This window comes from Cydia pomonella, chromosome 2 (genome assembly GCF_033807575.1).
Source record: "Cydia pomonella isolate Wapato2018A chromosome 2, ilCydPomo1, whole genome shotgun sequence".
NCBI classification, from domain to species: Eukaryota; Metazoa; Arthropoda; class Insecta; order Lepidoptera; family Tortricidae; genus Cydia; species Cydia pomonella.
Genome location: NC_084704.1, coordinates 13343259 through 13356060, shown reverse-complemented (window position 1 = coordinate 13356060; position 12802 = coordinate 13343259). Strand labels below are relative to the sequence as shown.

Sequence of the window (12802 nt, the reverse complement as noted above, 5' to 3'; positions counted from 1 at the left end):
AATAAAAATCTGGTAAAAAAAATTGGCTGAGGAAAAAAAAAATGTATAAATGGGGCGAATGAAATGGAATGATGATTGAAAAAAAAGCGTATGAAGGAAACCTACTTTTCACGCCGAAAATGTAATGGCTCGACTATTGGAGCAGTTTTGGAATTTAGAAAATTTATAATTTAAGAAAAAAAAATGCGGGTTGCAGACATCTACAGGAATTTAACAAAAGTAAAAAAAGAGCGTAAGAACACAATAAATTGTTAACAATTTGGAGAAGGCGAATCAGAATAAAGAAAGGGTTAGGACTGTAAAAAAAAATTTGATTGAATATCGATGAAAACTCGTTTTCCGTTGCGAATGGGTTAAATTGAGGTCGGCGCTTAACGGTAGCAAACCCCGATGTCACCTGGCGAGCCTCGTGTTAGACGGGCCCGGGTCCTCAGCTGGTGGTCTCGTTGGAGCCCTCCCGGAATTTGAGAATCGACGGGAGGGTCAAAAAATTACGTGCCCCTGAGTCTTGGCGGCAAATACGCCACACGTTATTGCACAAGTTGTTGCTGGTGAAAATTCACGTGGCTAGAACTGACTGAAACGCCCCTGAGTTTCAAAGAGGAAAACCGGCTAGCGGCCGGCGGCGGCGGCTAGAGGAACACAGGATAGCACTATTACGCCACAAACACTCTTTCGGTGGAACTTTACGCAAATATCTCCCAATACTTTTTAATCAACAATTAAAAATGGCAAACAATCAACCAACTTGACTTTGCTCTTCTGCCGCAAATCTTTTTCTGACGTTCTTTTTTCAAAAACAAAAACATCAATTCCATCTTTCGAGAAACTTTCCAATTTTCTCTCTCTTTGTTAGAGAGTGATGTGTTTTTAGAAATTATTATTTTTTGTTTATTTGTGTCAATCAATGTCATTATTTGTGTTGATCTATTACGACTCCGTAAGTGGTTTTGGATTTCGCAACGGTTACATAAGAGAAAATATGGAGGAATATGTGCCGAATGCATCGGAATCTGCTGATTTTAGTATGGGCGACGTTACGCGAGCACAAGATAACCCCAACGATTGTCTTTTCAGTGGATGTGGCAACGAGGAAAGAGGAAATTACAAAGAGGAAACATTATTAAACTAAATTTGTTACAGAAAAACCCCCGACGGAGAAAAACCCTGCTTAGAGAAAATCAAATAAAAACAATAGTAAAAAAAAATTAAACGACAAAATTTCCATTCTAAAGTGCATTAACAAGCTAAGGAAAATAAATTTCGTTACTATTGTAACATTTATGTTTTAGGTGCAAGAAATATCTAATAAAATTTGTACTTTACTCAATTTTGTGTTTTTTACCTGCCTACCCTACCCTACGCCTACTAGGAACTTTTGCTTGCATACCACATAGGCGGCACGCGGCAGCCCTATGGAGCGTGACGAATAGAAACAAAATTTATTAAAATTTTATTTATTTTGAAGGTGTGACCGAATAGAACTCATTTCGCTTGACGAGTGCTGCCCTAATTCTGAGGTCGAAACGTGCAGAGATCTCATCTTCTGGGCATTTTGCCCTATTTCATCATATAGGTAATATTTTTTATAAAAATACTGAATTACAATATGAGCATTTGGAATAATTAATTCTAATCTAGATTATATGCTGAATCATATTAAAAAATAAACGGATAGACAGACGGACATGATGAATCTATAAGGATTCAGTTTTTTGCCACTTGGCTACGGAACCCTAATTAAAGTTGTTAAAAATAAGTTACATGTGTAAAAAAAAATCTAAAGATGGGGTAGTCGCTTAACTGGTCATCTTTTGGTGATTTCACCCTACTTCATATAAAAATGAAGTATCAAACAGTGATAGGGTCCATATATTATTCGAAGGTATTGTGAATATAGGTACATACTACATAATTATATATCTAACTTGTTCTACCTCCTATCTACCTACTTAAGTAGGTACTTAATCTTTCGTATGCGCCTGTCAAAAATTTGCCATTTATTTAGCAACCATGACAATGACATCTTCATGTTTAAGTTGAATTTGGTTGAATAAGTATATATGGAGTAGATCTGCTTTTAGGCATACCAAGGGTAAAGTGAAACTCGATTTCAAGATAATGTATTTATTTCACATATTAGAACAGTAAGCCATGTATTTATACTTAGTTTCAAGACACGTAACTAACTAACAGAGCTCAAAGTTCGCATTTGTAGAATCATACAGACTAAATAGAGATCTGATGCAAGTTATTATGTGGAACACTAAAGTCGAAAATCCCTTATGCTAATACGAACTTAGTCTAACATTAAGATTAGATGGAATTAGTGGAGACCGGGCGTGGTTCTAGAAAGGCGGGTTAATTTAAGTTTGGCGGTGGAAATTCTAACAAGTAGAACCCAGTTCATACAACTTCTGGCAAATACAGGCTGTTCTGTCGATCGAGGAGTAAGCCATAGCTGCTCTTGTATTTTTTGACATCTCAATAAAATTATAGGTATAATTGTTAAATTAACCATTAATCAAATGTTAAGTGTCTCCAGTAATTTCTTTCATTACGCTCTTAAACTACCAATCTTTTCAATATCTTGATACCGGCAACATACTTCGTAGTGCAGTCAGATGACAGATTAGCGTAACTCGATAACAATCTACGAAGTGCGTTGGTGGCACAACACTTACAGTGCCAAGCTTCGTCTGCAGCGACCCGCGAGGCGGGTTTTTGGCAACGGAAGTGTTAATTGATGCGATAGCTTTACTATCAACAAGATTATTTTAGCATAATTCGTTGTCTTTTTAGCCCGCATTTGACATAAGTTTTATTACCTACAAAGTTTACACTTAGGCGTAAAAATAACATGGTAGATTTAAAAAGTAGTGTCAAAGAGTTAGAGGTTAATTTAAGTATATATTCATTTTCAACTACTTTATATATCTAGTATTGGTACAATAAAGAACCAACTCCAGCCAAAGTTGGCAATAACACACCATATAATAGTCTAACATCTAATTATACAATCACATAGTTTTGATATGTTTCGGAATTGGTGCAGCACCTTAGCTTTCCTCGATAAAATTGATATGTTCTAATGATGACAATTTGACAAAATTCTACTTAATTTCTTAAACTACATATATTGAGACAGTAAAATGTTTCATAAACACTACAATACCGATCATATTAAAATAATTGTACTTTATCTACTACTCATTTATTCTATGATATGTTTCGTCTAGTCTAGACTAAGTTACAATGATATGTATCCATGGTCCTATTCTGGATTTTTCCAAAAGCCAGATATAAAGCGCATGCATTCTTTCAACGATTCTTAATATTTTATAATCTAAGGGCATTATCACTCGAACATAATCGACCGACGTTTAGCTTTATATCTCGCTTAGAATGGACGCTGACACTAGGAGTCGCCTCTGACTTCGTAGGTAGAAAAGGGTAAGGTACAACTACATGAGGGCGACATTCAGATTACAAGCATCCATACGACCGCGACAAGCTATGCCGTTTTTCACCGCACTAGTGCTCCTCATAGTATATCCCTCTACACACACAGTAGACGACAACAAAGTTACAGTCTTTCGCTCTTTGTAATGTGCTTGCACTCTGCGGCGGGGGACGCGAGTACCAGACCGCATAGCTTTTCGCGGATTATCCGGTTTTGTAAAAAATAATGGACTTTTAGGTTTTGAACCTAAAGAAATTACTTTATAAAAATATACCTATCCTAGGGCAATAACGAAATTAATTGCTTTTTTCGACTATCTAAAGCTATAAAAGCGGCCGAGATGAGGTCGTCGGGATCCGAGCCGAGTCTACGTGGCCGGTTGTAGAAGTCGGCATCCGACGTCCGACAAGCGCCTCTCTAAAAACTGTTAAAAACCTCATTCATATCACACCAGTCTCACATGGGAATGAAAGAGTTATTTCTTCCTATATCTGTTGGGATCGTAAGGAAGGTAGCTGTAGAATGAAGAACTGATGGGGGCGAATTGGACGACACGGTAATAATCAGAGGCAGACTCCGGCGCTATTCAGTCGAGGAAGCCAGTGTTTACTAGCTTCTCCAGGAAGAACTTGACGTCGCCAAGTTCAGAGTCCTTGATTCCGAGAGACTTCAGCATGCCAAGATCGCCATTTTCGACAGCCATGAATACGGAACGAAGATGCTCCAAATCTGATCGCATTAAATGTAAAGCTGCACCGAAGTCCTCAATGGTTTGCGACTCTGAAATATAAGAACAATATTATTTCGTTTGACAGATTTTTTAAGAAATTATATCTAGACAGACTGTATAATATCTATCCCATCGTATAACATAACCAAAACCTTCAAAAATTTTGACTTCAAAAATATTTCACATCACTTGAAATTCGAAAGCTACAAAATCATCACGATTATTGGTTATTAAATTTAGGTACGAGTAAGTATTTAAGATTTTATCTAGACAGAAATATCATAATATTCACTCTTAAGCACCGAATAAATAGTCTCCTCCATACATTCGAATTTCTAAAACGACATGGTGTAAAAACATGAATTTTAGCATGAACATTCAAATAATATGACAGACACATTCAGCGTGTCGTTTTAGAGCTTTCATTCGATTGTAAGGCTGTGTGACTGTTAACTTCTTAGAAACTAAACTATATCAAAATAATGCGAATACTGACCAGAGAGAGCGATGGCCACTTTCTCCACGCCGCCGAGCGGTTCCAGGGCGTCCCTCGCCTTGCTGCCGAACAGCTTCTCGAGGTAATTGGGCCCGTGCGACGCCAGCAGCGACTGCAGGAACGAGGCCGTCTCCTCTACGGGCGGCCGTTTAGCTGGAAACGAACATTTATTGTGTTTAGTTTCTGTTACTACCCTAGGTATGCTGCGTTTGAAATTTATTACATCAACGAAATGCAAATAATTAAAGATTATAGTTATTAGGGCAATACAGAGATTTAGAGGCTTGCTGTAAACATTGTGGAAACTCAGGATCTTAAAGCGTAATTATTAAGACGATTCATAATCATTAATCAGTACAAACAGAGCTTTATCTTATTTAAACCTGTTTAATAAAACATGGGTAACTATTTTCCACAGATAATACGCTTCATTTCAATTAACATTCATAAAAAATATATAAAATATAACTAAACATTCAATTAAACAGTACTATTTTGCTTATATAAACATTTCATAGCGTTTTAAGTTGAAATTTGAACATTGACATCGCCACCAATTCGCTTGGCGACTCTAGGGTTTGCAATCTGGATCCGAAATGTATGAAATTATCTGGATCTGGATCCGGATCCATGGAACTTCCCATACATTTCAGATCCGTCGTGCAAACCCTAGGCGACACCAATGTCAACGTAGCAAATGTAGCGTTGTTTTCATCATCAGAGAGGCCTATGGAGATAGCAATTTCTCGTCATCAATTTGTAACGGAAATGATCTGTCAACTGTCAAAAGTGACATTTATGGTTGAAGAAATGTCAGTCTTGATAGCTGACAGATCATATCCATTCCAAATGTATAACAAGAAATCACTAATGATCTGAACAGACATCGTCATGTAAAGGCATGGAAGTAAGAAGGCTGCAAGAGATGGTTAAATCGAGATCTAGATTTTGCAAACATCTTTCTATTTATCAACCTTATTATTTCCATAAAAAAACTCTAAGTAATATATTTAAGTGGAGCGCGTTTTATGCATATTTCGTGAATATCTGATTAAGCCTCATCGATATTCAGGGTTGCCTGTCAAGTTACAAGAATTAGCATTAGCGTTCGGAAATGAGATATTTATGTCCCAAAGGAAATACGGCTTGAGGATGTAATCTAAAGGGACTTATACGAGAACATTTTCTTTACTCCCTGTCCTAAAAGGCATCCTAGAGTCCACCCACGCCAGCTGCCCTCAATTGATCTAATTAAGTACTTAGCTACTTAGAAGAGTAATGTTATTCTCTCCGAGAAAGCGATGAAGTTTCCTAAGAGCATTCGTGATGGATAGAAATCGATAGATTCGATAGCCTGAGCCTGCGTAAGATTCCTCAGGCGATGAGAGGAACAAACCTTTCTTGGTAAGTGCAGTATTGTTATTGATAAATCATTTTGCATTTTTCATGCCCTAAAAGTCGGTCATGTGGTTCTATGAACTGTGCAGAAAGTGAAACGTTTATGCTCTAGGGCATATTACTTTCCAAGTAGGTACCTTTTTTACGATAAGTAATTAAAGGATTTATTTATTGAGCAATTTCCATGATTATGATATTTAACTCTTCATTTCATAATTACTACCTACTAATAATTTGTCCTATATTGTTAATAGAAAATACTCTCAAGAAATATAATAAAAGTTTAAATTTAGTAATCTTATACCTTTAAACGAGCAATTCTTGTATATATATATATATATATATATATATATATATATATATATATATATATATATTTCTGTGATCTCGGAAACGGCTCTAACGATTTCGCTGAAATTTGGTATATGGGGGTTTTTGGGGGTATACAATCTATCTAGATTAGTCTTATGTTTGGGAAAACGCGTGTTTTCGAGTCTTCATGCGTTTTTCTTTCGACGCAGAATATGGTCGCTAATTTCGTGTTGCCGGCCACTGTCCGTCTGGTCCAGCGGGTTAAGACGCGGACTGCTAAACGAGTGTTACGGGTTCGAATCTCGCCCGGTGACTAACTTTTGTTTTTTTTATATGTTCAAGTTTATATATAATTTTTTAATTTTTATTGTTTTAGACAAGTTTAATTTAGTAAAAAATGACCTATGTAATAAGAGAAATTGACAATAGATGGCGTTACTCTGTGACAAGTGCTGTAAGGTTAAGATCGATTGTAAATAATAATAATTGTCAGTTCACATTTTAAGTTTATGTAGATTATCACCTATACACCACCATATTACAATAAATAGTTATAACCGAGCAAAGCTCGGTCGCCCAGGTACTGTTTTTTAAATATGTTACGGGTAAAGTTAGAAGGTTAATTAAACTCAAGTTTACAATGATACAGCTAATATTACCCAAGCCTTTTGGGTAAAGTCCGAACATTTAAACAACATATAATCTTTATTCGGCGTTTACCCGTACACATCTAGTTCTACGCAATACTGGATGGGTAATAATGTTAGGTGTTGCATCATCACTCCTCCTGACATTACCCTCCCGGTATTGGGTAGACCTAGTCTAGTATACGAATAAATGCCGAAAATAAAAATTTGATTTAATTTTTCTACTTTACCCAAAAGGCTTGGGTAATACTAGGTATACCCAGATAAACTTACGTTTATTTAAATGTTACTGACACTTAAAAGGTCCAGTAAACTTAAGTTTACATGGGTAAACCTAGTATTACCCAAGCCTTTTGGGTAAAACTGGAAAATTAAATCAAATTAAATGAAATTAAATTACTATTTCAGTTTCGGACTATAGGTGCTCTCACTGCGTTCGGCGCCTTACCCACATCGCTTGCTTAGCAATCTACTATTTTATTAATTCGTCTTGATGTGTTTGTGTACGTTGCGATACTAACATTACCGAGCCATGAGCGTGTAGGTAATCTGGGTGGGCGCGAATTTAAAATAAACATAGTTTATATATGTTAATATATTGCAATAAAAATTCTCTATTATTGTATCTCTATCACGCAATATAACATCAGTTTGGATTTGTAAGAATTTCGGTAAACTCCAGTCATTTTACTGACCGGCAGTATGGCGGATTGGAAATAACTTATAATAGCTGATGTTTTTAGTTGAACGGATATATCATGATTATAGTAGTTACAAACGAACTAGAATCCAACAAAATATCGTAAAGAATATGATTTTTGGTAGGGTCAGCATCAATAGTAGCGGATGAAACAACGCGCCAAAAGTATCTGATATTCCGGATAACTTGTCCAAATATTCATAAATCTCTAAAATTTACGTTCAAAAGTATATCTTTTAACGTCTCAATTGTTCTACATATAGAACCACCACATTTTGTTAAGCTGTTACAGAATGGTAGATACTTTTGAAATCTTGTTTGATCCGCTACTTTTGATGCTGACTGTACAAGTATGTCTACACCTAATAAGTCCTATTACAAATGTTTTTATTGTAGGATTTTTATAAATACATTTTTTCTAGGTCGTTTAATAAGCATCTAAACAAAAAACTACTTATTACTTTTTGTTTCTATCAAATTAAGACATGTATCACTCTCGCCTAAATTTGGCTTTACATGTATAAAATTTTCTTTCAATTCGCTTCATACTGATTTTAAGCAAAAAATTCGTTATTCTTACAGATTTCATAATTGATTGCAATAAGAATAAAACTGGGTTAATTTTCCTACCTACTTACTTTCGGGTATAATGTTTGATGGATTCCTGTATAAATTAATCATAAATATCTTATTAGAATGATATTTAAAAACGTGACGAATCTATAAGGGTTCCGTTTTTTGCCATTTGCCTACGAAACCCTAAAAAAAAGGGGGATTATAATTTATTGTTTTGCGCAACCGTATCTTTCCTGGGCGAAACGTCTATTTTTGCAGGTACTTAAAAAATTAATGTATGTAGGACATAGGTAATATATGTATCATTTGTATAATTGTACTTTTATAATGTCTTATGATAACTTTAAAGTATCATGCACCAACATTTAGAATAGAATAGAATAAAATTTATTCAGGAAGCTTGAACAACAAATATTTAACAATAACATGTCAAAAAACCGGTTAAAACGTCACTGAAATGTCAAATAACTCCGCACTAAATATACGAATGTCGCAAGAATAAATACAAGGCACATTTTCCGGGGAAATGACGTCAGAACGCTACTGTAAAGTACCTAAACAATAATGTAAGACAGCCTGAACAAGCGAACGCGATACGTCGAAACTGTAAGGAAATCACATTGGAACGTCTTGAGAGCTGCCATGCGAGATCTTCAGGGGAAACGGCTTTCCGAGGCGTTTTACAACGTAGGGCTGGCCCACATGATATTTTAACTGGAATTACATTTGATTTTAAAGCGTTCTTTTTTTATTGACAATGCAGTTAGAGGAGAACGTTTTTATACCATAGGCCGAATAGAGTGAGATTTGTTATAGCAAATAGAGTAAAAAAACCCAGCCTTGGCTTTTCGACCATGCCGGAATTCGTAAAACTATACCAGTTGGTAGGTTAGACCTTCACCTTTGGAGTTGCAAGCTATAGACTAATATAATGTGTTTGTTTTGCTACTGTCATGGTATAAAACATCTTAAAGGTAAAATTCAGATTAATAAAGTATGATACCAATATCAGGTCGTTTCATTCGAACCCATGTTATTGGTGCAAAGAAACGCACTCAAAGAGTTAAATCAAATTGAAAACATATTTTAAAAATCTGAATGCGCCAATGCCTTTGATATAAGAAGACAATGATATTACAGCGCTGCAGCGCAGCGATTCACCCGTTAAGCAGGCACTCGGCTAACTTGCCATACACATAGAAAAACTCCGGTGTATATAAAAAACTGTTAACTTAATAATTTAAACATCAAAGGCGCTTATTTAATAAACCTTATTTAAGGGTTACCTACCGGTGGCAACCCTATTTAGAATAGGTAGGTTAGTATATAAGTATAGAGCGGCTTAAGAGTCGCAAGACGTTCTGAATAGATTACTGTCGTATTAAGGAAGGTGTATTAGTAGATATTGTACATACTCAATTATATAAATTATATTTACTCGTATCCTATGATACATAGATTCCAAATTCAAACATCGCAACTAGATCCCAAAATAATCATGAACATCTAAGTATGCAGAAACTTGAGACAGGGGTGCGACGTGGGTAACCCTTACGTGAAGGACCAAATAAACCTAAAATGCCGACATGATAATAGAGTATGTGAAATACCTAACTAGAATCTTTTAGTGAAACCCGGTAATGTTTAGATACAAAATATGAGAAATTGACTGATAATTTAACTGGAATTTTTATACTTAATGACATTATACAGTCGTTTTAATATAGAGTAATCCTCAATAGGTTTCCATGCCACTTGCACGAGGTTGGAACAAATTGGGAATACTTCATTAACATAGGACGGGCCTTACGGGCAAGAATGGTGCTGGTTCAGTGGTATCACTCACGATTTCGAGCCAATCGTGCAGTCTGAGATGGCAACATAGCTTGACGTACATAGTGGGTTTTATAATTTAGAAATATTGTCACACATTTGCAACTAGTTTAAAAGGTATCCTTTCTAAGCACCGGATGAGTATTCAAACAAAGGCCTGCTAGTTAAAATAAACAACAAAACGGAGACCAACAATTAGAATAGTCTAAATTTAATATTAAATAATATTCACTTGTAATAAAAAAAATCTTAATTTTTTCGTACTATAATTGTATACACTAGCTATCTCTGGTAATAAAACAAAAAATCCATTAACCCGCATGTTATATCAATGTGGTTCAGTGAAGGGGACGGACTGAAAATCAGCGCTGCGCAATCAATTTGTAATAAAATGGCTGACGCAGCGTACGCTGAGTCCGTTCCTTTTGCCGCGCATGCCTATTATTATTATTTTTAAGTGGAACATTGTATTTTGTGTGGCAATAAATGGTTTCTTATTCTTATTCTTATTTATGACCTGCCCCCTCAAGGTTTATTTAAAGGCAATAAAATGCTAGCAAAGATAACGTTCCTGTACACAAGACTATTCTAATCTAGAATCTCGGTACATAACCTTACAGTTCATATCGCAATACGGACCAGTACCTATCTTGGCTTTTGATGGATGATTCCAGGCAAACAGCATGTGCGGACTCGAGGGCTTGTGGATTCGGCGCCATCGCAGGGGCTTGTGGATTCGCAGATGTCAGACATTCCTTTCGGGAGTGAGAGGACGAATCAGCCTGCCGTTAGTGTCATGCGTTGGAGAGAGACGGCGCGAACACATGTTGCCTGAGCGCATCGCGGTACAAAGCAAAGCGAGGGATGATGAGGGGTTGAAGAAACACCGGACGAATTATGATTGTTACGAGTGAAAATGACCCCCGTTACATTATACCTAAGGTTAAGATAATATGTAAATCATAAAGTTGTAGTGGTTTAAGTATGGCCAAGTGAGTTAGAGAGAATCGTAGGACACTCTGATTTTAGACGCGGCAAGAAGAAGTATTTCCAACTGAAGTTAAATCGTCCAGACAATATTAGTAGTAGTAGTAGTAGTAAAACACTTTATTGTACAATATAATATATTATTGGTAGTACAGTCAGCATCAATAGTAGCGGATGAAACAACGCGCCAAAAGTATCTGATATTCCGGATAACTTTTCCAAATAAAGATAATTCTCTAAAATTTACTTTCAAAAGTATATCTTTTACAGTCTAAATTGTTCTACATACAGAACCATCAACTTTTGTTAAGCTGTTACATAATAGTAGATACTTTTGAAACCTTGTTTGATCCGCTACTTTTGATGCTGACTGTACTTGTGAGAGTGGTTCCAGTCCCGCCGATATCATCCAGTTAAGTACCCTGGCTAGGGACTTTGAATACTAATATATATAAGTTCCTTTTTATGGGATTTATCCAAATAGCCGCCCAAGTTACGTTTTGTCAAATGACAACAATTATATGCTTGCAAGTTCAATTCTTGCTTGATAATCTGATTTCATTGTTGGGGCGATTCTAGAGAATTAGTAGCAGATTAATCAGTGAATTATCTTGGATAAAATGGTCTAGTGAGCTTACTTATTTTGTATGATCTATTTTGAGCTTATTACACCCTATGTATGATGAGACAATTAACGTTAAAAAAGCGGCCTAGTGCGAGTCGGACTCGGATTTATGACGTATTAAAAAACACTACTTACTAGATCTCGTCCAAACCAATTTTCGGTGGAAGTTTTAGTTTTATCATTCTGTTATTTTAGAAGTTACAGGGGGGGGGGGGACACATATTTTACCACTTTGGAAGTGTCTCTCGCGCAAACTAAGCTTACTTATTTTGTATGATCTATTTTGAGCTTATTACACCCTATGTATGATGAGACAATTAACGTTAAAAAAGCGGCCTAGTGCGAGTCGGACTCGGATTTATGACGTATTAAAAAAAACTACTTACTAGATCTCGTCCAAACCAATTTTCGGTGGAAGTTTTAGTTTTATCATTCTGTTATTTTAGAAGTTACAGGGGGGGGGGGGGGACACATATTTTACCACTTTGGAAGTGTCTCTCGCGCAAACTATTCAGTTTATCCATAGATACCCCACACGCATGGGATAGATGAAAAAAAAAAAATTGAGTTTCAGTTCTACGAGTATGGGGAACTCCCAAAATTTATTGTTTTTTTTTTTCTATTTTTGTGTGAAAATCTTAATGCGGATCATAGAATACATCTACTTACCAAGTTTGAACAGTATAGTTCTTATAGTTTCGGAAAAAAGTGGCTGTGACATAAACGGACAGACAGACGGACATGACGAATCTATAAGGGTTCCGTTTATTTGCCATTTGGCTACGGAACCCTAAAAATTACCGATTCCCATTAATATTAATACTATACATATTATGATTATTGCTCAACACAAAGGTTCAAATCCTTACAGATATTTTGATGTAAGTGAATTGTCGATGGAAATTACTGATATTGTATCATTCATGTCATGTAGATTAAATTTAACATGTGCATGTTAAATAGTTACTCACCTAAACTGTGTATATACTGTCTTGGAGATTTTGGTTAATAAACTTACGAGTTATTGTGTCGTTA

The 12802-nt window shown here is 35.9% G+C and overlaps 2 protein-coding genes across 2 annotated transcripts in view; one reads left to right on the top strand and one right to left on the bottom strand.

Moving 5' to 3' along the window:
• The window catches only part of LOC133534439 (putative peptidyl-prolyl cis-trans isomerase dodo), a 380955-nt gene that overhangs the window by 330101 nt on the left and 38052 nt on the right, over positions 1 to 12802 (top strand). The window lies entirely within an intron of this gene.
• The window catches only part of LOC133534437 (IDLSRF-like peptide), a 120481-nt gene continuing 109790 nt past the window's right edge, over positions 2112 to 12802 (bottom strand). Inside the window, exons 4-5 of the mRNA XM_061873553.1 lie at positions 4690 to 4842; positions 2112 to 4243 (exon numbers count right to left, since the gene is read on the bottom strand). Of these exons, the coding sequence (XP_061729537.1) occupies positions 4050 to 4243; positions 4690 to 4842 (347 nt within the window). The 3' untranslated portion in view covers positions 2112 to 4049. The remainder of the gene's footprint in view (positions 4244 to 4689; positions 4843 to 12802) is intronic.